The 25,143-nt window shown below is 38.3% G+C and overlaps 1 protein-coding gene across 4 annotated transcripts in view; it reads right to left on the reverse strand.

The window, feature by feature from the left end:
- Window positions 1-25,143, reverse strand: part of CGNL1 (cingulin like 1) — a 199,736-nt gene that overhangs the window by 11,324 nt on the left and 163,269 nt on the right. For all 4 annotated transcript variants that reach the window (XM_072615748.1, XM_072615749.1, XM_072615755.1 and 1 more), the window contains exons 11-14: window positions 19,517-19,669; window positions 18,067-18,237; window positions 10,043-10,204; window positions 6,282-6,371 (exon numbers count right to left, since the gene is read on the reverse strand). In XM_072615748.1, the coding sequence (XP_072471849.1) occupies window positions 6,282-6,371; window positions 10,043-10,204; window positions 18,067-18,237; window positions 19,517-19,669 (576 nt within the window). The remainder of the gene's footprint in view (window positions 1-6,281; window positions 6,372-10,042; window positions 10,205-18,066; window positions 18,238-19,516; window positions 19,670-25,143) is intronic.

Below are 25,143 nucleotides of genomic sequence, written 5' to 3' on the forward strand. Positions count from 1 at the left end.
GCTAGTACAGCACAAATTGGGAGGCATCTGAAGCAATTACCAGCAGAACAGACTTCCTGACTGGTCTTGCCTCATGCAGAATCCTCTCTCCCCTGGCACGCTGGGGTGGTGAGTCCTGGACAACACCAGGAAATGAGCCCTATCCTGCAATGGTGAGTTCTGACAGATGGTACATAGCAGAGGGCTATGCATTCTGAACAACTTGGGCATCCTCAGAACTGACCAACCAATTAACTTGAGAGAGGTCGAATGACCTGAGCCTACTCCAAAACTCCCTGCCTTGTGACTCTCTTTGGCTATTCTGGTACTAACCTAGTTCTGTGCCTATCTCATCTTTTGGCCCCCTATCCATCCACTGTCTCAACAAGAGAAAGAATCCCTCATATGGCTTCTTCTCGAATGCTCAGCCCTTTGTGCTCTGTTTACCATCACTGCTCCCCTCCCTTTAAAACAATGAATATTTTGAGCTAAAAACCACCTAGTTAAATTAAAAAGAATAAAACAACTGCAGCTTAAGGCAACAGTTATCACAGCTGGATTTAAAGTATGCTAAACACCATGCATTGTAATGAGAAATAACAGTATCAGATTCATCCAGGTTTCATTTCAGAGGCACCAGTGGCCTGTGCCAGCTTTCAAGATTAAAAACAGCTGCATATCTGGCTAATGAAAAGCCAGAAATATTTATGATCACTAATAACAATATTTAGCCCCATCACCTGTGTTTACCATTGGGCTGCAGTGAGTTTGGGAAATTTACACTTCTTACCAAAATTGTATACGATACCTGATCATGAAGAGGAAAAAAAAAGAACATTAACTGACTGCACACAGCAGGTTTTTCAAGCAGCTGACTCAACAAGAGGCAGATTTGAGGCTGGGATAAAGTTAATAAAAACTTTGATCCTTCATTCATTTCCACATTCTCATTTACTGGCCTTGGCCACCTGGTGCTGATGGAGGAGCAGGTGTGTGCCAGACCCCCAGGATCACTTTCTGGAAAGTGACTGTGGTAGCTCCAGCAACTTTATCCGCTTGTATTGACTCTATGTTTGCCATGGCAACTGGGCAGCCTCACTAGGCTCCTGGAAAGAACTTGGAAGCCACCCGATGGTTTGGGATTGGTATTTTTCATTCTGCCTGCCAAGTGATTAGGACTGGATGAATATCTTTCCATTGGGCTGGGGTTTTTTGGTCTCCATTGCAAACAGAAAATTTCTCTTCTCAAGCATAGCTGTTTTATTAACTGTCTACACTCACTGGTACTGCAGAATGCATGGTGATCCAGGGAACTCACATAGTGAGCATATTTGGAAAAACACTGAAATTGTTTTCCTTTCAAAGTTTGCAACTTTTACCAAAAGTAAGTTCAGTATAGAAGCAAACTCTATAGGGCCCAAAACCTTTCTTCTTAAACAAAGAGCAGTCATGCCACTTTAATATATGGCGCTTGAAGGCCAAATATATCATAGAACCATAGGAACAGACATCTAGAGCTAAAAGGGACCCTGTGTAGCTATCTGGTCCAAACCTCTTATTTTACAGAACCCCATGGAGGTAGAGATAGGAAGCATCAGAGGTAAGATCTGAACTCAGATCCTCTGAGTCCAGAGTCAGTATCCTCTTAGGGTCTGTAGGATACCTTTCAAAGGCCTATTTAAGAAACCACAGAAGCTATACTAAAGCTTTTCAGACAGGTATGAAAGGATACACATGTAGAAGGGTGAAGGTAAAAGTTACCTCACCATACCACTATTTCCTTCACAGGCAGGTAGTTGGTGCAATGGATAGAGAACTGGCTTTGTACTCAGGCAGACTTGAGTTAAAATTCACCTTCAGATATTAACCCTGTGAACCTGGGCAACTCACTTAACTTAAGTCCGCCTCAGTTTTGGGGATAATAATAGTATCTACCTCTCAGGGTAGTTGTGAAAATAAATGAGATCAGCCCCAAATAAATGACAGTTGTTTTTAAAAAATCTAAATAATGAGTCAAACGCTTGCTTTTCGATGTTTAAATAAAATCATTCTTTGGCCCTAGTAGGTACATCAGAAACCTTCCTGGGGAAAAATATCCTTAGCTGAGAAAACAAACTTTGCCTCCATTTAGAGGACTCCGTAAAGGTAAAAAAGTTCTGGGAAATGAACTCATCTGGACAAAATTTTGATCCACACCTTCATGCCAACACTAGTCAGATCTGAAAGGAAAATCTAAGCGTCCAAGAAGTCTGAAAAACTTATCTCCTAATTAGGATTTCTAGTCATCTGGCTCCAGCCAAACTGAATGCAGATATTCCACATTTGTGAAGGGGAAAAGCTGATGCCTTTCCAAAAACTGCTTTCAGCTTCCCATTTCTTTTAAAAGAATCTGAATCTATGACTTCTTTAAAAAAAAAAAAAAAACAGCCTTTTTATTATGAACTTGACCAACAAGAGTAAACACGAATATTTCAAAGAACAAAGAACCAAAGAGAGGACTAAATTTAAAACTGTGATCTGCTGTATAATTTATTTTAAAATATATTTTTAAAAAATTTTATTGATCTTTTGGTAATCTACATTTGCCCCTGTATTTCTCCTGTCTCCTCTGCATGTAAGGTTTTTTTTTAAGTAAATATCAAATTTAACATGTTACTAACAAAACTGTCCTGCTTGGCCCCTTCTGAACTTTCTTCTGCTCTCTTCTGTGCATTTTTTTTCTCAATGTTTTCTTGAAATTCCTTCCTTCCTTTTTTCCACAGACTGAAAGAAATTCTAGTTCTAGTACGTAAAAGCCTTTTACTTCATGTTAAGTTACATGCTAAGTCAAAGCAGTCTGGCTGCTGTGAGCTAACTGTGGCCCTTCCAGGGCAGGTAATTTTCTGAACTTCAGATTCATCACCTATAAAAGTGGGGCTAATTACATTTAAACAACTTACCAGGATTATTACGGAAGCACTTTGTAAATCTTAAAATGCCCAATAAATGTAAATTATCATCATCTATTCTAGAAGGAACTCACAACCAAAAGTGTTTTTTTTGAATTGTCACAAGAACTTTAGAAATTATTAGTCATGGTAAAAATTCAGTTTGGCCTATTATGTTATGTTAGATTTCCCCAACTGGGTGGTTTTGGGTTTTCACTTAGCTACTTCATTAAATTAGTGTAGCACATAAGAGGCATACTGCTGGCAGAGGTCTGAAATGCATGGATGAACATAAACGATGATTCAACATGGACCGGACCACAAGGGAGAAGTCTCCTTTGCACTGAGGAACAAGCAGATGACAAGAGTTCCCCATTCTTTGGAGATTTAGAAAGGCAAATTTATCAGTCTATGATCATCTGTGTCCTTAAAAGATTTAATGATATGTGTTCATCTATGCAGGGAATGCTTTTAGAAGTCAGGAGGTGCCTACACAGAAAGGTGCATTTGGAGGAGATACCAAAGTACATTTATTAAGCACTTACCGTGTGCTGGGCATTGTACTAAGCTCTAGAGATATAAAGAGGAAACATGGTAAAGCAGAAAGGGAATTGGAATCGGAGTCAGAAGGTTTGTATTCAAATCCTGACTGATTCCTTGTGTAAACAAACCTGGGCCTTAATCTTTCAGAGGTCCCATTTCTTTATGAAATGAGGATAAAAATACTTGTACAATGTACAGCTCACAGAGTCAGCTGAAGCATTAACTAAAATAATCTAAGAGAGTCAATACGTAGTAATGAATAATTACTTAGTAATTCCCTCAATGTGCTGCCATTGTGCTAAGTCCCGGGGTTACAAGAAAATGAAAAACGGGTCCTGCTCTCAAGCAGCTGAGTCTAAAAGGAAAGACATGCAAAGAACTTTGTAACAATAAAGCACTAGAAAAACATACATTAATCATGATAGCGATTACACCCTTCTCCCAAGGCTCCCACCACTGTTATCCAAAAGCATTCACTTTTTTTAGAGCAGGGGTCCTTAACCTTCATTGTGTTATGGACACGTCTGGAAACCTGGGGAAATGAGGGGGGCCCCTCTCAGATTTTTGTTTAAAATACACAGGATTACAAAGGAAATCAAATATGTTGAAATAAAGATATTTAAGATATTTTGATACTTAAAAGATATTTTTAAAATAGATATTTAAAGATTTTTAAAAGATATTTAAGATACTCTTAAAATAGATATATTTAAAGATACTTTTAAAAGATATTAAACATATCTTTAAAAATATATTTAATCACAATATTAAAATAAACCCCTACAAATTCACAGACCCCAAGTTAAAAACTCCTGTTACTTAGAGAAACTCTAAAGTTAATGAGGTATCAGTCACAGGAAGCCAACATGAATAATGACTCGCAGCTCTATTAGCACTCACTTGAAGGTTTGGAAAGGGCTGCACGCTTTATCTTATTTGATCCTCACAAGAAACCTAGTAAGTGTTATTATTAACCTCATTTTATGCAGGAGGAAACGAAGGCTGAGGGAGGGTTAGTGACTTGCCCAGGGCCACACAGCTATTTGAAGTCAGATCTTTCTGACCCCAACTCCAGCGTTGTTACCCACTGCTCCACTTTGGGTCAGTCAGTCCACCTATGGTATGTGCACTAAGGACTACAGGACGTAAGACAGAACTGTGACGTTTTTACTCTTGCCGTTCTAGCACCCCCAGCAGTGCCTTGCACATAATTAGCACTTAAAAAACATTTGCTGAATTGATGGACTGAATCGAAACCAACAAAACTCAGGCACATGGGCCTATTCCCACCAATCTGAATTGCCTGCTCCTTGGCAACACTAGTTCAAGGACCATAATAACCTCATCATGTAATTCTAAAATATACACAAGCTTTTTTTGTGCCCATACTTATACTAAGTCACAGTGAGTGATTTTGTGACTTATCTAGCAGGGTGCTAGGTAAGTCCTATCACTTCATGAACTTGAAAAATTAATTACTCTCAGACACACTACAAAACAGACTATCAAGTCCTTTCCTAGCAGATAGTCAAAGATATTTTTCTAATTTTATTCAGCATTCCTGTGTTAAGTACAAACGATGGGCAAAGTTATTTACTAAAGTCCTAGTTTGTTGCTTCATCATGGTGTGAAGGTAATTCTGGGTTCATGAAGTCAATACCAGGAAAGAGTAAGTCCCAATAAGTTCTACCATGCTGGAAGGGCCAATAAGGAAGGCCATTAAGGGACATCTTTGTATCTACTGATTGAGGACCAGCACTGTTAATTTCATGAAGGATCATTAACAGAAGGTTGGCTACCAATTCATTACTGTTTTTAAGCCATAGAAACTCACGAAGACTATCTACTAAGACACAGGGGAGTTTGCAAACTGTGATGGTGATGCATTAAAAGAAGAAAAGTGTATGAAACAGAGCACTTATCTTACGCATAGGTGTAGCTAGATGGCTCAGTGGATAAAATGCTGGGCCTAGAGTCAGGAGGATCTCATATCAAATGTGGCCTCAGACACTTACTAGATATTTGACCCTGGACAAATCACTTAACTCTGTTTGCCTCAGTTTCCTCATCTGTAAAATGAACAAGAGAGAGAAATGACAAAAGCTACTCTAATATTTTTACCAAGAGAACCCAAAAAAAGATGTCACAAAGAATTGGACATGACTGAAAACAACTGAATGACAACAAAACAGAAAAGATAAAAAACTTAGATAAGACATGGTCCCTAGCATCATGGAGCTTAAAGCATAGGAGATTTTTCTATGATGTAACCACTTACCTTGGTTCTTTAGAAATTTGAATTCCAAGTTGCTATAACAAGGCAATTTTTACATTGTCCCTAAGTGACTTGGAGCAGTGATGTCAAGTCCAAATAGAAATGGGGCCATAAAACCTACAGACTGAATGTTGACTTAAAAAAACACATTTTAACATCATCTATGTTCTATTGCATTTTTTATATTTCCCAACTGCATTTTAATCTGATCTGGAAATACTACTTACATATTTGATACCTCTGGCTTAAAGTACTGAGAGATACTGGGTAAAGCTGCAGTAGTAGAAGTTTTCCTCTAGCCCAACGAGTCTTAACCTGGTATCTATAAAGTTTTTGTTTGTTTAATATTTGGATAACCAAATTAGGTTTTTTTTTGGTAATCCTACGTATTTATCTTATGCTTATTCAAAAACATTGTTCTGAGAAATACATAGGTTCCACCTGACTACTAAATGGGTCCATGACACAAAAAAAGGTTAAGGACCTGCGCTCTAACCAGCCACTCATTCTTTTTGGTTCATTCATGTTAGCCTGATCATTTTCAGCTACTACAGTACCTGTTCCCTGCTTCGAGTAATTCTTTCAGACAACAAATCAGAGCTGTTCCTTTCTTCATCTAGTTCCATCTCCAGCTGAGAAATTTTGTCCTGCAAAAGAACAGACACACATAGACCCATTTCAACAGGGCTTTTACTACATGAAAATGGGATTGCTATTTGTGTGGGTGAAGGGATAAAGACAAGATGTGTGACGGCATGGTATCTGAGCATCAGGGTGAGGAGAGAGGAGAGAAGACTGAAGCTGAACGGCTGAATGGGCTGGGATAAAGGTTTTGTGGACCACCTCGAACACTGGTTCCCAATGAAGCACTAATTTGAAATGGAAGAGCACGTGCACAGCCCAAAACACTCACACAGGATTCAGCAAGTGTCTCCTAAAGGCAGCAAGAAGCTCTGAATGTTTCATTTTATGCAAAATGTACCACCTACCAATTCGTGCCACTGCTCCTAGGAGTCCTGGAGAAGGCAAAGTCTTTGTGTACCTTTGGCAGCTAATGATCCTTACCTTCTAGTGAACTCAAGACAATATTGGATCAAATTTCAAAGTTAATCAAATTTTGCCAAATTAGTGTTTACAAAGTTGTGACACCAAGTTTTTTGAGTTGGGTTTTATTTGCAATTCATTACTTGTTATGGAAAATGTACTTCAAAGAAGTTTTGTGGGTGGGAAGGAGAAAGAAAGGGAAAAACAATGCAAATTTCTACACCCAGAATTGCTAGGCTTTTGCATTTACTTCTTTCCTCTAGTCACCAGTTCGTTGTTATTTTAAATGTTTGGATTAAGTTGGAGCCACAGATGCTAGAAAGTAATTGGCAGTCCTGGATTTGGGTTCTGAAATATTTATGGATAAATATTGTCCCTGGAAACAACATAATCTCAGAAGAATATTACAAATAACCCAACCAACAACAGAAAGGCACGTGGTGAGTATAAACAGGCAACAGCACATTATTGGCAATGATTTACATGCAAGAATTGAGGGTAAAAAACATGATAGAGGAACATCAATGGTGGGGAAAGCAGGTGGTCCAGTCACATATTGAGAATGGGCATCTCAAATGGTCCATTGATACTCTCAAGATACTTTAAAAAAAAAAAAAGGGAAGGCTAGCACTGCATTGAGTGGAGTATCTGCTGAAAAATATGAACAGATTGTACATAATGTGATGGACTAAACCCAGGGCTTAGCACAGTGCTTGGCATATGCTTAATAAGCACTTAATAAATTTTTATTGATGGACTGACTGACCAGTGAAGGTATGGTACACGTCAATGAGATCATGATCTATCAAAATACCAAAATATTATCCTCAGGATGATCAAAAAATATATTGAGAAACTAGACATGCCTCTTTATGCACAGAAGGTAAAACACATGTGAGTGGTGAAAGGCCAAGGAATGCCTAGGACCTAGAGACTACAAAAAACCAGCAACCAAGACCAGGTTTGTTTTTTTTTTTTTTATCATAAGTGTAGCTACCACCCATCTGGGGGCATTCTTGCCAAGCATGGATACCTAGAAACTAAAAGAATCCTTAAGATCTACCCAGTATTCAATTATGTTTGTTTAGGGTAGGCATCATGTACCTACTCAAAGGCTCTATAAATTTCACAGAGAATATTCACAATGTAATTAAGAGATCTTCATAAAAGATAGTCTATAGAATCACAGCCCACTTCAATTAACTACTCCCTCCCCCTCTAATTTATGGAAGATACTCATTAACTGATAATCAGTTACTCAGCTGGCTAAAAGAATAATTTCTGTATGACTCTGATCCTTATGGAAAACATGCAAGGGAAACAGAAAACTAGGTAAGAGTCAGAGATAGGTGCTAGTTCTCTTAGTAAGGTCAATTGACTGCCAAAGTACTCCTCTCACTGGTTGGGGCCCTGAGAACTGTTCTTTTTCCGGTTTAAAATGGAAAAAAGAGATCCTCCTTGAAATTTTGCTCAAGTTAAAAAAGAAAAAAAAAAAACAACAAATCTCTAATTCTACCACTGCTTCATTTATCCATATTGTTATCCATCCAACATCCATTCAAACTGAAAAACATTAATGAAAGCATCTTTATTCACCTAAGAAATTACTATTTTAATTTTCCTAGGACGATATGAGTTAAGGACACAGTCCTTCCAGGGTTTCCGTTGCCCATGTGTTGAACAACTTTAGCCTGGTGATTCCCTAGTCTAGGTTAGTGGCTATTATGCCTATGTTCTGAACTGACTTATGAGATGGTCATGTGAGGCAGAGGACATGGGGCTTCTGATTATGTGGGTTAACATTTGTGCACTGTCTTACAATTAGCTCTCAAATTTCTAGAAAATAAGCATGCTAGGGCCCTAATAGCAATTTGCAACTATCTTAAGAAAATAGAAAAATTGTATTTAGCCTGTTTATCATTTCCCCTAGGAGAGACATATCTAGAGAAATAGGTAATATCAGAATTAATATTCACTAGATCTAAGTGGTTTCTTTACCATTGAAGAGGGTAGGGGAAAGTAGCTATTTGCAAAATAGATTCAAGAATTACATTGACTACAAGTTCATCCTTTTCCACCATATTCTTGAGCAACATCTGTCTCCTAAAAACATCTTGACATCTTAACTCCTGCTAATGTGGTCCAAGTTTTATTTTAATCCAGCTTTTTCTCAAAAGTCTCATTGTCCTATTGGATGATGCTTTTTTTCTGGACAGCACGGTTTTAAGTATTTGCTATTTTAAGTGTGGGTGTGATGAATCTACAACTACACCTATGTATGTATATTTCAGCGCATCATTCTTATTTAGATTTTCTGATTTGATTCACAGCTTTTGGGGGTTATTTGTTAAGTGTTTCAAGTTGTCTGAAGGACTTATACCTATCTAGTAAATGAATTGAAGATTTTTTTCTATTGTCTCACACTGTTACCTATTTCATTTCTTCCCCCCAAAATGGTAAACTCCCAAAGGCAGGGATCAAGTTAGATGTTTATTATACAAAGCCCTATTCCACAAAGTGGTTAGTACAGTGCTAAGTGTATCACATAGCTTATTAAGTAGTTGTAGCATTAAATTTTAACACCTTTATCATACTGTACATATCTGCAAAGCTGGATTATATATGAGCCAAGATTAGTTAGAAATAGGAACCCAAAATAAAGTATGCAATGACATGGAAGACCCTGGAACTGACTTCTAAGTCGGAATTCTACAACCAACTTTCTGTGTGATCTAAAGTAAGCTGTTTAACCTCTTTGGGTCTCAGTTTTGTCACCTCTAAAATGAAGGAGCTCTAAATGAAGAGTATTTCTAAGTCCTTCCTGGTGCTATTGGCGTAGGAATCCCCACACTCTCACCAGAGTATCTTTATGATATAAAGGAATGATACTTCTAAATTCTCAAGTGAATTAAAACTCAAGAGAATTGAAATGATACTACTAAATTCTCAAGAAAAATAAAAACAAGTGATTTTATAGCCTAAAAGAAAATCTTCAAATGTTTCCAAGATCTACCTTCCTTTGATCATGAAGACACAAAGGTGGAACAGTAAAGAGAGAGATGGGTATGGATTCAGGAAGACCTCAGACACTTACTGGCTAGATAATCCTGGGCAAGTTACCTAACCTCTTTTTGCCTCAGTTTCATCATCTGTAAAATGGGGATAATAATGGCACTTCCCTATCAGGATCATTTGTGAGGATCAAATGAGATAATAACTGTAAGGCACTTAGCACAATGCCTACAACATAGTGCTATATTAATGCAAACTCTACCTCCATTTGCTTGACTTGTCTACTGCGATCCTCCTTGAGATGACTCTTGGCTTCCAGTTCATACTCTAGGTCTTTCAATGTTCTCTCCAGAAGTTCTCTTTTTGTGAGTGCTTCATTTTGAGCTCTTTGGTAGTCTCGTAACTCCTCCTCCATCAGGCGCATCTGCAGGGAGAAAGAGACGGTCATTATCCTATATCTTGTCAATGAGATAAAAATCCTGATGGACAATGAATCCTGATGAGAGATTTGTGGAAAGCTGATGGAAAGACTGAGCTCTGGTCATAAAGGCAGGCACATTCGGATCTCTACTGGGTCACTCATTCCTGGGGTTACAAAAGTTACTGTATTTGATCCAGTTCCTAAGGAGCTTCTGTAGACAATTATAAATAGGGTAGGTGGTGGTACAGTGGATAGAGCACTGGATCTGGAGTCAGAAAGACCCTAGTTCAAATCCAACCTCAGAGAGTTACTATCTGTGTGACCCTGGGCATATCTCTTAACTGGTCTCTGCCTCAGTTACCTCAACTGTAAAATGGGGATGATGATAACAGCACCTACCTCCCAGGGTTGTTATGAAGAACAAATGAAATAATATTAGTGAAGTGCTTTACAAAACTTGTTATAATTCTTATATTATTAGTAGTATATGGAAGAACACACAAAAGAGCAAAAGGGATTACAGACAAGGAGGAGCAATTTTACTGTCAGGCTCAATTTAATATACACTTTAAAAAAACTGTATAAAATAGAAGCTATGGTTTAATGTACAATGCTATTTTTCTGTTCTATGTGGCAATGTTTATGTTTGTTGACATTTAAGCCTATAATATAAAGGAAAATCTAAATTAAAAACCTGTATAATGGATAGACCTTTTGATATGTGAATCTCTTTTGATGAAATAATTATTCTGTCATTGAGAAGGAGAGAGAAATCCCACCAATACTTTGAAGTTCATGCAGCACTTTGATTAAATCTCTTTGATTATCTGCATAGGATTGAAAACTGAAAGGTTTTTAGTTAACAACTAGTCCAGCCTCCCATCTGCAAGATGAGAAAAGACCCACGGAGAGGCTTAAATGACTTGCCCAAGATAATACAGGTGGTAAGTGACAAGAGCCAGATGCTCCAAATCCAATGCTCTTTCCACTCTATTTCACTCTTCCCTATGGTTATGTATGTCCTACTAGATCAAGTGTTCTTAACCTTTCTGGGTGAAGCATGGACCTGTTTGGTAGTCTGGTGAAACCTATAAAGGTGGACCCTTTTCAGAATAATGATTTTAAGTGCATACAATAAAATACATAGAATTACAAAGGAAACCAATTACATTGAAACACAGTGACCATGTTGCTTTTTTAAGTTCATAGACCCCACATAAGGAACGCCTGAACCAGGCTGTAAACTTTATAAAGACAGAGACATTACATTTTCTAAACCTCTCTATCTCCTCCAGCAGCTAGCTAGCACACAGTGCTTGCTATATAGTAAGTACCAAGTTAGTTTCTTGAAATGAACATCACCCTTGAAATCTGCTATCAACACAACTCAAACATTTTATGGAGAGATTTTGCCCAACACATTCCCAAAATGCGTGAGGGAGGCTACCAAAGCAAGCTGTGCTTTAGCTTTCACAAGAAATGTCAAGACACTTAAGGAAATTAGATATGGTCTTTGGAAGTCTATATCATCCTTCCATCCCCACCCCCCCACCCCCGGCCAACCTCCGCCTCCATCCACCTAGTTCCATGTCCTCACTTGTATGCAAAGAAGAAAAGGTACAGGATAGATTCACTTGCTGTTCAGTTAACTTAGGAGGAAGCTGAAGAGATATGAGAAGAAAAATATTTCACTTCATTATCCTTTCCCTCTATCCATCAATGTGCCTGGGAATATGTTTCCCAACCCTAGGTTGGGAATAAAAACATATAGCTGAATTTACTATGACTAATACTACTAGTATTACCACTACCACTATCCCTACCCTCAGTTCCTCTCTTCTACTACTACAACCACTACTACCACCACCACTCCCACTACTACCACTCCCACTGCTACTATTACCACTACCACCTCTATCCCCACTCCTCCTCCTCCTCCTATTACTACTACTACCACCACCATCTCAACTACTGCTATTACCACTTCTACCACTAATACCAATACTTATTACTATATTATTATCAGTGATGACCATGATGATGTTGGCAACATGGCATAATGGACAGAGACAGCTTTGGAATTAAGGAGACTCTAACACATACTGGCTATGAGACTCTGGACAACTCACTTTACCTGGCAGTGTCTCATGCAAGGCACATTATAAATTGCAAAGAAGGTATAGATCTGCATGTATACTGGCAGAGGGAAATCCTCATTTGCATCTCCCTACAATGATGAAGTTATAAGAACAGTGCAAAAACATATAGAGATCTATCTATCTATGCCACATTACTTTAAGGTTACAAAACACATTCCTGATAACAAACCTAGGAAGTAATTATGCAAGTATTTTATAAAAGAGGAAACTGAGGATCTGTATAGCAGCACTGCTAGGAAGGGTTGTGATGGGAGATGATTTCCAGGACAACACAAAGTTCTCCCTGCCTCACATGTAGGTCCCACTAGTCTAAAGAATGTCTGAAACATCACCATTATTTATTCATTCCTTTGAAGGCCTTTCCCAATTCTCCCAGCTGCTTTCCCTTTCAAACTCTCTCTACCTCTATTACATATCTTATATGTGATTTACAAGGTGCCTCCTTCATTATAACATAAGTACTTTGAAAGCAGGAACAGTGCCCTTTGCCTGAGCACAGTATATGGCATATAATAATTACTTAACAAATGTTTGTTGACTGACTTCTGAATCTGGGTTAAGGCTTTTCATATTTAGATTCCTCTAGAGGGGTAAATGATTAGACCAATATCAATATTTAAAAGTGGAATGGGGACTCCTGTATCTGATTAATTTTTTTATGTGAGGAAAAAGACATTAGAGTTTTGGAATGGGGCTAGGGAAAGAAATGCCTGAAGCATGGGGAAAGCAGTAGGAGTCTCAGACAGCCACGGGACTGCATTAGGTCTCTGGAAATAAAGAATAAGGAGAAGAACCTAAGACATGGAAATGCGAGGATGCTGAAGACAGTTCACACCAGGGTTAAAGCTCAGTAGCATCATCTCTGGAGGATCAATCAAGCCTGGGCCATCCTCAATTTATGTAGTCACTTCCTTACAGTCCTTCAACCCTCTCCTTCAAACATATATATTAAGTACTAACCTCCCTCCTTATTTATTTCATACCTCAGAGCCGATCAATGCCTTATCTCTCTGGGTTATTTTTTCTCATTTATAACATGATGGAGATATAATGACTTCTAAGGTCTCATCCAATTTAAAATCCCAGAACAGTCCAGTGGAAAAGGAAACATTTGTTCTGAAGGCAGAGGACCTGAGTTCAAATCCTGATGCTTACTGTTGGGCAACTCACTTAAATCCCTACACCTCAGTTTCCTTATCTACAATGTGGAGGTTGAACTAGCAAACCTCTGAAATTCCTTCTGGCTCAAGATCTATGAATTCTTTATGATCTTTCTACAACATGCTAAAAAAAAAAATAACCTAAGAAAATGTTATTCTAAAACAACATACAGAACCAGAATACATAGAAATGCAAATGAAACAAAAGACAAAGTCATATAGAAGTTAATGGCAGTCCAGCTCCCTGCAAGAAAATGCCATGTTGTCCAATGCCACAGTGACTTACAATATTTTTTTTGCCCACAAGATGGCACCGAACTAGCAGTTAAGTCTTCCATCCAGGGGGCCATATCCCAGTGAAAAGAAATGGATTGGATCTAGAAAGTAGAGTAGGGTAACTCCTCTGGAGACCCTAAACTGCCCCAAAACACATCCCTTCCCTGTCTCACAGGCTGACCCTAGAAGCCTTGGCCTAAACCCATCCAAAAATGGCATGTTTTCAAACATTACAAACAGAATGAAAGGAAAAAATTAAAGGCATGCAGAATTCATGCTAATGAGGAAAAATCATTATATAGTCTTAAATGCTACATATGATGGTCCTAAAAAGTTTGCTATTTGTTTCTTTTTTCTCCCAATGGGAAGATTTGTAAGGTAGAGAAAATAGTTTTTGTTCACTGAAAAAAGAAGCTTCCTACTAGAATTATTAGTCAAAACTTAACTCTCTATAATAAGGGTTTTTTTCCCCTCTTTTGTCAGACCCAGCTTTCTGTCACCTCTTTGTCTTCCCTACAGATTCTAGCAGCACATTTTACGTGGTAGTTACTCAATAAACATGTGGGAATTGACTGATGAGAAAGAAAAGCAAATTTTTCAACAACTCATCTTCAATCAAAATAAAGTGAGAGAGAATTTTAATTTTAATGTTTTCATTATTCATTATGAGAATAAAAAACAGATCTTTTCTCACCCTAACTGGGCATTTCCTTTGCCAAACTATACATAGTAAGAAGGGGGAAAAAATCTATGCCAAAATAAATAAATAAATGGAACCGGGGCATTAATCCTAGGATAATTTCCTCTCTAAGCATAGCCACAGACCCTCCTCCTTGGAGGTTTAAAAGACTCTCAATAAAGGAAATAAAATAGAATTTCCAAACCTTTGTTACGAAAAAGGCAATTAACAAAGGGAACACACCAAATTTTTCTAAGATCCATCATGTCTGTGGGGGTTATTTTTTTTTTATATCTTTGTTAATTTCTTCATTTAATTTCAAACAGCTCTGTAACTGCAGCTTGGCACTTGTACAGAAGGTGGGATTTGAAAAGTTCCTGTCCTGCAGGTTAGGGTGTTCCTGACATCTAGTACTGAACCCACAGGTTCTTGCGATATGCGCTCCTTTCTGTTAGTTTTAGCAGTGCTTTAATAAACATTACCAACACCCTTTTGACACCAACGGGAGATGTGAAAAACATTCAAGTGGTCTGGGACATTGAACTCATGGTTTTGACAGAAGCTTCCTTATTGTGTTTTGTTTGTTTGTCTTGAACTCAGAAGAATAATTTATATCATTTAACATCAATATTATAAAAACAAACAATTTTGAAAGGCTTAACAATTCTAATCAACGATGATCAACTCTGATTCCAGAGGATCAAAAAAAATGCCTCCCATTTCATAACAGAGAGGTGATAAACTGACACGCAAAAGAAGAAACACATTTCTGGATGTTCCCCACGTGAGAATTTCTTTTACTTGACAGTGCTTGTGATACGGTGGCTCTGTCTTTATTGCTATCTTTTTTTCCCCAGTGGATGGGGAGACATACAAGGAGGAAAAAGAGAAATGCTTGATAATTATTGGTTAAAAATTTTAAAAACAAAACAACATAACTGGGCAGATTATGGATGCCCAGATGAAACACCTGAGACTATTTTCCCCCTTTCTGTGGAAATGAAAACAAAACATGCCAAAGTCATGTGATTTCACTGTTGTTAAGAATGACCCTACCAACACAAATCACAACCTAGTCCTTAATTTAGTCTTAGACACTGGCCTGAGGCTCAGAGACTGAATGCCTTACCTAGGGTCACACAGCTGGTAGATGAAGAAGTCAGAGGCCAGTCTGAAAGGCAGGTGTTTCTGACTCCAACTGTAACACACTAAACCACAACGCCACAGTACTTCAGAAATAAAAACATTTTTCAAAAATGCTGGAGGAAACTGTAACACCTGCGTATCAGTCTCAGCTTATCAACTTTAAGTCTTATCACAGTTTTATGTGAATCTGAGTGATTGGGGATCCTGTTATCAAGGTCCTTTTAAGATCTGATGAGCTCCTCAAAAGTTTATTTTTTTAAAGTCCTACACTTTTTTCAACCTCTTTAGCATTTACTCATGGGTCTGGCTGACAGTTCTAAATTTATTTTTTGAAGTAAAGGTTTGTTTTCTTGTGCAACTTTTAAAGTGAGAAAAGGGAATGGGGGTGGGGGACAGAGACAAAGGGAGAGACAGAAAATGGGAAAGGAAGATGGAGAGAGACAGAGACAGATGAAGGGAAGGAAGGAGGGAGGGGAAGGAAGGAAGGAAAGAAGGAAGGAAGGAAGGGAGGGTGACAAAAGGAGCTTGTGCTCTTAATAAACTTCAGATTCTAGGGAGCCCTTGGGGGAGCTTAAGAAGAGGTCCTACAGAATCAGCCTGGCATGGCAGAGTCAGCCACTCACTAGCTGTGTAACTGAACAAGTCACTTCACCTTGTTTGGTCTCAGGTCCTTGATCCGTAAAATGAGAGCACTGGACCAGATCAGTGGCTCTCAAACTATGGGCCCCAGACTCTTGGGGGCCATGAAGTTATTGCAAGGGTTCTATAAACCATATGCTCACCAAGGGTTGTCATTTGTGTTTTATTTAGTTCCAACAAAAGGGTGCATAAGTGGTTTTGTATCAGTGGTTTTATATTATCAATGCTTCATTTGTGCTTAATAGAAGCAGGGGGGAAAAAGTATTTTCTGCCCTTCAGAATGAAATATGACCTTTTTCAGAATAGCTTTTCTTTATTATGTTGTTTCCCCCAAAGAATGGATACAAAAACTGCAATTGCCATGGTATGGGAGTCCAAGAAATTTTTTGATGTGAAAAAGGGAATTTAAAAAAATACTCCAAAAAAGTTTGGCACCAGAGGAGTACAGATGACCTCTAGCATTTCTCTCCCCTTAAATTTTATTTTTTAAAATTTTCTATGACTGGAAGGGAATCTTACATTTCAAATCAATGTGCCTGCCACTGAAGACTTTCAAGAACTTTTAGATTCGTATGTTGTAGGACACCTGGGGGACACTAAGCCAAGTCACCACATGAAGCTAATTAGTTTGGTTCAGATGTGTCCCATTCTGTTTAATTGTAATTGTGTTTTCCGTGAAAAGTGTGTGTGTGTGTGTGTGTGTGTGTGTGTGTGTGTGTGTGTGTGTGAGACATGGGTGTGTGTGTGTGACATGGGTGTGTATGTGTGTGTGTCCTCCATTACATTACTCTAAAAGACTATTGTAGTGACTTGAGATCTGTTTGTGTGTGTGAATGTAGGATACACTGACACTCTCAGCTGAGTGAGCTCCCTTTTTGTTTTAAACAACCAAAAGGTAGAAAAGCAAAAGCTGCAACACAAACTAAAAGTTGGCCCAGAACTAGCTTCTTAAAAAGAACTTTTTATCTTGCCAGCCTATAAAAGGCTGTATGCTAGAGGCTCTGAACTATATTCATATTCACATTAATAACCGATATTTAAATACGATTTTAGGGCTGGCAAAGCACCGATCTTCATAATTAATGATGATGATGATGATGATGGCAGCTAACATATAGGACCTACTAGATGTCAGACACTGTGGTAAGTACTTTACCACTATTAGCTCATTCTTCACAACAACCTTGCAATGTAGGTGCTATTACTGTCCTCATTTTACAGATAAGGAAACTGAGCAAACAGGGTTAAGTGTCCAGGCTCACACAGCTAGGAAGTATCTGAGGCTGGATTTGAACTCAGGTCTTCCTGACTCTAGGCCCACCACTCTGTCCACAGTATCATCTAGCTGCCCCTAATTCTATGATGCAACAGGTATAATTAGCTCCATTTTATGGATGAGGAAACTGAAGCAAAGAGAAGTGACTCGCACAGAATAACACAAGTGGTAAATATCTGAGGCTGGATTAAAATCTATATTTTCCTGATTCCAAGTCCCACACTCTCCCCTAGGCACTGCTTTGTTTTTCTCTTTCTATCATAGTCCCTAGTATAGCACCAGACCTTTAGTAGGTGCTTAATAAATGCTCATTAGATAAAACTGAATCATCCATTAATTTTACCTTTAATCACATGACAAAGTATTTCGCGGCTGAATTCTAAAAATTTTTCTGTCTTATCTAAACATCCAGACCCAAGAACAATTTTCAGAGCCTCCCCCAAAGCAGTACATCAAAGACCCATCATTTTGAGACATCAGAAGCTTATTCCTGATTCAAAGGTTAACGGAGGGAACCAACTAGCCATTACCTCATCTTGCATTTTTATGGCTGTCAGGCGCGATTTTTCTGCCTCCACGGTTTTCTCCTTTAATTGCCTCTGCATTTCGGCAAGCTCCCGGCGATTTTTCTCCTTGTATTCATCCAGCTGGTTCTGGAGTTCCAAAGTTGATGTCCGTGAAACCTCCACAATGTCAGCCATCTACAGAAAAACATACACATGAATAAATGAAGAGATGCATTTATATTAAGCATTTATTACATAGAAATAAACAAGTCTGGTAGTCCTGTCCATAAGGAGCTTAGGGGAAATAAGATAAGTAAAGAGAAGCTAGAGGTGGAAGTGGGCTGAGTGGGAAATGGGAGATGGCATCATTTAAAAATGGCTGGTAAGAGGCACGATAGACTGGTTCCATGTAAGATGAAGTAAAAAGCTTATCTGTCAGAGGTCACAGACCCAGTGGCAGTTTGAGCCCAAATGGGAAGATAAATAGAAAGTCCATTTTAGACAGCTAGAAATCTAGTTTTTTGCTCCTGTTCTACTTAAGGAATGTCATCCTAAGGGGCCTATGTGGTACAATGGAAAAAACCTAGATTGGGCATAAAAAGACTTGGGGGTTTGAGATCCAGTTTAGTCACTACCAATTGTGTGACCTTGGGCAAGTCTTTGGATTGATTTTTTTTCATCTATAAAATAAGAATTTAGACGAAAACTTTTGAAGGTATTCCAGCTCCAAATCCTCTGATCTGATATACTGCCAAATTTACCTTGCTTCTCCCAAAGTGACAGTTTTTTTTCTCTAAAGACTTTGCAAAGTGCCTGGGCCAGAGGTTAATGTATAGGTTGAAGGTCACTTTCTTTAAAGAAAAAATGCTTTTGATGTAATCCCCCAAAGGACATCTGCTTGGTTCATTTTGTACAGCTTCAATGATGAACACACTTCATCTCATTAAAAAATGACCTATTTAGGGTTGAAGTCTTATTCATGTGTTCAGAACTCATGCTACAAGGGCATTCTGAAAACAAGCAGGAGCTGTTAGCTCAAAAAATAAAATCCTACTTTCTCAGAGCAAAAAAGAATCTTGGGATTCACTTACCCCAAAATCTGTATTTTATGGAGTATGAAACTGAGGAGGATGAAGCAATGAGAAGACAACAGGGAAAGTGTTTAAACTCCCATGAGTGAAATTTAATCCCTCTGAGATTAACTCCAAATTATCCTGTATATATCTTGCCCTACATAGTTGTTTGCACATTGTCTCCACCATTAGAATATAAGTCCCTTAAGGACATGGGTTGTTTTTGCCATGTTTTGTATCCTAGAGCTTAGTATGCTGCCTGGAACACAGTAGATGCTTAATAATGTTTGTTAACTTGGCTTGACTTGAAAATCCTTAGCACAGAAAGGAGCCCAGGTGGGTTTTTGCTCTGTAGGAATCTCTCATCTCCACAATGCTTCCTGCCCTGCAGGCCTCCTTACCTCCTTGTGCAGCTTTTCAATAGTCTTGTCCAATTGCCAGCGCTCATTCTCCATTTCATTCTTCAACCTCCTCAACTGTTCCTTCTGGTCTGTCTCATCCTGTAACTTCTCAGAGAGATTCTGCTGCTCCTCTGTGGCCCGGCTGAGATTTCTCTACAGGTAATAGGGGACAGGGTAAAGATGGGTAGAGGAGTAAAATACAACCTTATTAACAACTTGGCAGAACCAGCCATGAAAATCAGATGATATTATGGAAGTAATGTGCAAAACTGCACAGATATGGCCTATAATGAATTGCTTGCCTTCCAAAGGGAAGGGGTGGGGAGGGAGGGAGGAAAAGAAGTTGGAACTCAAAGTTTTAGGAACAACTGTCGAGTACTGTTCTTGCCACTAGGAAATAAGAAATACAGGTAAAGGGGTATAGAAAGTTATTTGGCCCTACAGGACAAAAGAGAAGATGGAGACAAGGGCAGAGAGGGATGATAGAAGAGAGAGCAGATTGGTGATAGGGGCAATTAGAATGCTTGGTGTTTTGGGGTGGGGGGAGGGGACAAATGGGGAGAAAATTTGGAACCCAAAATTTTGTGAAAATGAATGTTAAAAGTTAAATAAATTAATTAAAAACAACAACAACAACAACAAAGGAGTTCAGATAGGGACAAAAACAAGAAGATCAATGGTTTTTAAACTGTCTTGTTAAATTTAATATATAATTTTTTAAAACTACATAATTGAAGTTCAGTTTGATATACTATCCTTTATTTTTTGCACACTGAAACTGTTCATAAATCAATGTTTGATGTGTATTCCATTCAAAATAAAAAAATTTAATGAAAAAAAAAAGAAAATCAGATGATACAGGGGATTTTTCATAAATACCATAAGGAACTGAATCAATGAAAAAGAAGCAGGTCAAAATAAGGCTCATTCTCATCTCAAGCAGTGTGGGTATTCCTTCTATCAAGTAATGTCACAACCCAGTCATCTAAGTCAGGTCTGTGAAACCAACAGCCTGTGGACTGTAGGTTGTGTACGCCTGATCTAAGGCTCTGGGAGCTCAAAAAAGTTGTTACCCTGAAGCTAACCTGGTGAAAACTTCTTGTAACTTAGCCAAACTCATCCAGAGATGGCACATTCACTCGTTTTTAATGGCATTTTATTTTTTCCAATTGCATGTAAAGACAATTTCTAATATTCATTTTTTATAAAATTTTGAGTTCCAAATTTTCTTCCTCCCTTCCTATCCTCTCCCCTCCCTAAGACAGTAAGTAATGGGATACAGGTTATATATGTGCAATCATGTAAAACCTATTTCCATATTCCATATTTTCATTATCATGTTCTGAAAGAAAAGAAATGGTTTGCAAAACAATTACAGTTTGCAAAAGAAAAAAAACATGCAAAAAAGTGAAAGTAGTATGCTTTGATCTGCATACACTCTCTATTAGTTTTTTCTCTGGATACGGATAGCATTTTTCATGATGTGTCTTTTGGAATTGTCTTGGATCATTGAATTGCTGAGAAGAGCTAAATCAATCATAGTTGATACAGAATGTTGCTGTTACTTTACACGATGTTCTCCCGGTTCTGCTCATTTCACTTTGCATCAGTTCAACTAAGGATGGCATTTGTTCATACTGGACCTACAATAACAACATTTCCAGGTCTATAGGACCTGCCAAATCTTTTACTCTCCAGTGAAGCTTCACTCTTAGACTTTGTAAAAGCAAAGGAAGGCTATTTTACACATGCACACACATATACATGCACACACACACATACACACATACACACACACATACACATACACACACACATACTGACACAACAGGAATGTATTTATTTTTATGTACTTATATATTTATATTTTTGTTGTGGTTCAGCTGTTCTTTCAATCATGCCCAGCTGTTTGTAATCCCATTTAGGGTTTTCATGGCAAAGATACTGCAGTGGTTTGCCATTTCCATCTCTGGCTCATGAAGAAACTGAGGTAAATAGGGTCAAGTGATTTGCCCATGGTCACAGAGCTAGTTAAGCATTTAAGGCCAGATTTGAACTCAGGAAAATGTGTCTTCCTGACTCCAGCTCAGCACTCTATTCACTGTATCACCTAGCTGCCCACATATTTTTATATAACACAGGCATATATTTAATCATTACCTATACCATATATATTTATAACTATCATATACATATCATATTTATATATAACACACATACTACACATACATATGTACATGTACATATGTACATACAGGCATACACACTCCTAAAAGTCTTAGTGTAGTGTTAAGCTTTTAATAAGAGAATTCTACTAGGACTTTTGGGACATCAGATATATTCAAATAAGTGTCTAAGACAGGATATGAACTTGGCTCTTCCTGACTCCAAATCTGGCACTCTATCCTCTGTGCTAGTGGTGTCAAAAATGTCACCCAGACACTCCCAAAAGAAACCTCAACTACATTAAAATATAATTGGGAAATATTTAATAAAATAAAAATACAATAAAACATAGATAATATTATATTTTTAAACTAAATCATATAATGTGACCTGCAGAGATCCTTATCTATGGGGAAGTGGCTCCCATTTTTTATTTTAGTTCAACAAAACCTTGATTACTATAGTTTTCCTTAAATCCAGCACTGTACAAAGTTCTAGAGGCAGAAGTCTTTTGAAAAGGCAACGTAAGCCAGCATGTTACTTTACCCTAGTAGGGTCATGATGTGAGTTCCAGCTGGTGGGAAAGAAAGCAACAGCTGGGTAGTTTTAAAGGGGAAGACAAAAATTGGCAGTTCCCTTCATCCCAATATACACCTCCCCCCATTCACTAAAAAAAATGTTAAGTGCTTCAGGGAGAATGGGAACTGGAATTAATCTAAAAGTATATTGATATTGTATGAGACAGACTATTCAAATCTGACTCAACACCCTGGCCATCTTGAACACGTGACCAACATACTTTTAGGAGGACAACCCCACTGTCACTCCCCGATTCTGGCACATGAGCAGAGATAAATCAAGTATCCCATACAAATGGAGTGCAAGGGAATCCCAGCAATTTCACCCTGCAAGTCACTGAGGGACAGTAGCAGCACACACCAGCCTCCTGGTACATATGCCTCTCTTGGTTAGTTTATATTTCTCTTCATAAAGAATCAAAAGTGTGGCTGATAAAGTTTTTACAACAGTAATTTCAGGCAAATAAACACAAAAAAGAGGCAGCAAAGAAATTAAAGCAATCAATCCTTCAGCTTTTGAATAAATGGTTCCTATCATAGCTGGTTATTATTATTTTAATGTTTTAGGAGAAAGTTACATAAAGGGTTCTGGTTTTTCCCTTAGAATCGTGCTAAATGTGAGAAAACAACCAAGAACCTGTACCTCAACTCTAAATATGAGGTAGCTGGATCAATGAACAAGCACTTACCTAGCATTTTTTGTTGTTTAGTCATTTTTAGACATATTCAACACTTTGTGACTTTATTTGGCGTTTTCTTGGCAAAGATACTGGAGTAGTTTGCCATTTCCTTCTCCAGTTCATGTGACATGAAGAAACTGAGGAAAACGTGGTTAAAGGTCCGAGGTCAGATTTGAACTCAGGAAGATGAGTCTTCTGACTCTGAGCATAGTGTTTTTTCCACTTTGCCATCTAACTGCCCTTTATTTAGCACTGACTATGTGTTAAAGGCATGCCTTTCATTGGATCACTCATTGCCTTTCCTTCTTTCTATGGTCTGAAAATTCACCACAACTAAAGCCCAGGAACATGGATATATTGTATCTCTCTACAGGTTGAGTTGTTCCTAGTCAAAAGTATCCTTCCGTCTTTGCTTGGCACATTCCACAAGTCCCTAGGTATCTCAAGTTAAGCCACAGGTCTCCCCCTAGGTAAATCAATGCATGCTAAATACAGGGCTCTGGTTTTCAACATCTAGATACTGGCTAGAATGCCTCTTCTCTGCAAATCTCTAGGAACTCCCAAAATAGCAGTCGCAATGGAGGAAAGAAGACAAGCACTTGCTATATAATGCTTTACTATAGTGTCATTAATTTAAGGGTTTTTTGTTTCTTGGTGGTTTTTTGTACTCATTCCTATCTCCAATTAGACTGTGAGGGTGTGTGGGACGTATTTTCTGTGTTTATCTCTCGTTGTTGTTATGTCCAAGTCTCCACGACCCCATCTGGGGTTTACTTGGCAAAGACACTGGAGTAGTATGACATTTCCTTCTCCGGCTCATTTTACAGATGAAGAAACTGAGGCAGAGTTAAGAAACTTGCCCAAGGTCACGTAGCTAGGGAGTGTCTGAAGCCAGTTTTGAACTCAGGAAGATGAGTTCAGGCACAGCACTTAATCCACTACACCTCTTAACTGTCCTGTATCTCTGGTAGCATCTAGTTAAAAAAAACAACAGAGAACAAGTGCTTACTAAGTATTTATTTAATGAGTTTTAAGAGATTATCAATCCCAAGTCACACCCTTTGAGTAATTGTTTTGATGGAGATTTTATGACTAGTTGCTGCCAAGGGCATGTACCCTGAGTTCATCTGGGACAAAGGACACCTATATTTGTACCTGTGGCTAAATTTTGGAAGGGTGGAACGGTCCAAATGGCATCTATTTTATTCATATAAAGTGGTCCCAAGGACAAACACTGTCCTCAAAATTCAGTCTAAGCAAGATATCGCTTTAAAACAGGTACAATAATAAGAAATCAGGTGTAAAACAAACAGGTTGTTAAGAAGCCAGCATTAAAAAGCACTAAATCATACTGTAAGATCAACAGCCCCCACTGAAATTCTTCTCCAAAGCCCTATATTGTGTCAACTTGGGTTTCCCAAACTGAAAGGTCTACGCTAAGCTACTAAGGTTGAGTAGAGACCCATCTGATTCACTTACTCAAGTTCAACAGCAGAAGGGTCAAAAAGTAGGCTTTCCCCCAGCCTGAGTAACTCATAAATACCACCAATAATCAATCAAATAAGCAAGTGATTATTAAGCACCAACTCTTGTGCCAGATGGGGCAGGTAGGAGTGCTGCCCTGGAGTTAGGAAGCTCAAATCTGGCCTCAGACACTTACTAGCTGGGTGACTCTAGGCAAGTCATTTAACCCTGTTTGCCTTAGTTTCCTCATCTATAAAATGAGCTGGAACAGGAAAAGGCCTACCACTCCAGTATCTTTGCCAAGAAAACTCCAAAGTGGGTCATGGAGACTTGGACATGACCAAACAACAATGATAAATGTGGCAGATACCATGCTAATGGCATGGACAGGTTTCGAACTGTTTCAACAGAGAGAGGAGGTATCCACAGAGATAAAATCTAGGATTTTTTAGATATTGAGATAAGATACAATAGAACATTAAATACTTTGAAATTTTAAAAACTTTAGGGCAGCCTTAAAAAATTCTAACAAATCTTTCCCTGTTCTTCCAGAGATCTAAACCCTCTTTTAGGCAGTAATCTTTAAAACACAAAAAGAAAATGACTAAGACCATTTGTGCCAGTTTTTCAGATGGAAAACAAATGGCATCTCCGAGTCTAATAAACATGGTCTGTCTAGACAGTGTGATCATTATGGAATTACTTCTGAGTACAAACAATGTAGGTGAGACAATGAGAA

This window comes from Notamacropus eugenii, chromosome 1 (assembly GCF_028372415.1).
Source record: "Notamacropus eugenii isolate mMacEug1 chromosome 1, mMacEug1.pri_v2, whole genome shotgun sequence".
NCBI lineage: Eukaryota > Metazoa > Chordata > Mammalia > Diprotodontia > Macropodidae > Notamacropus > Notamacropus eugenii.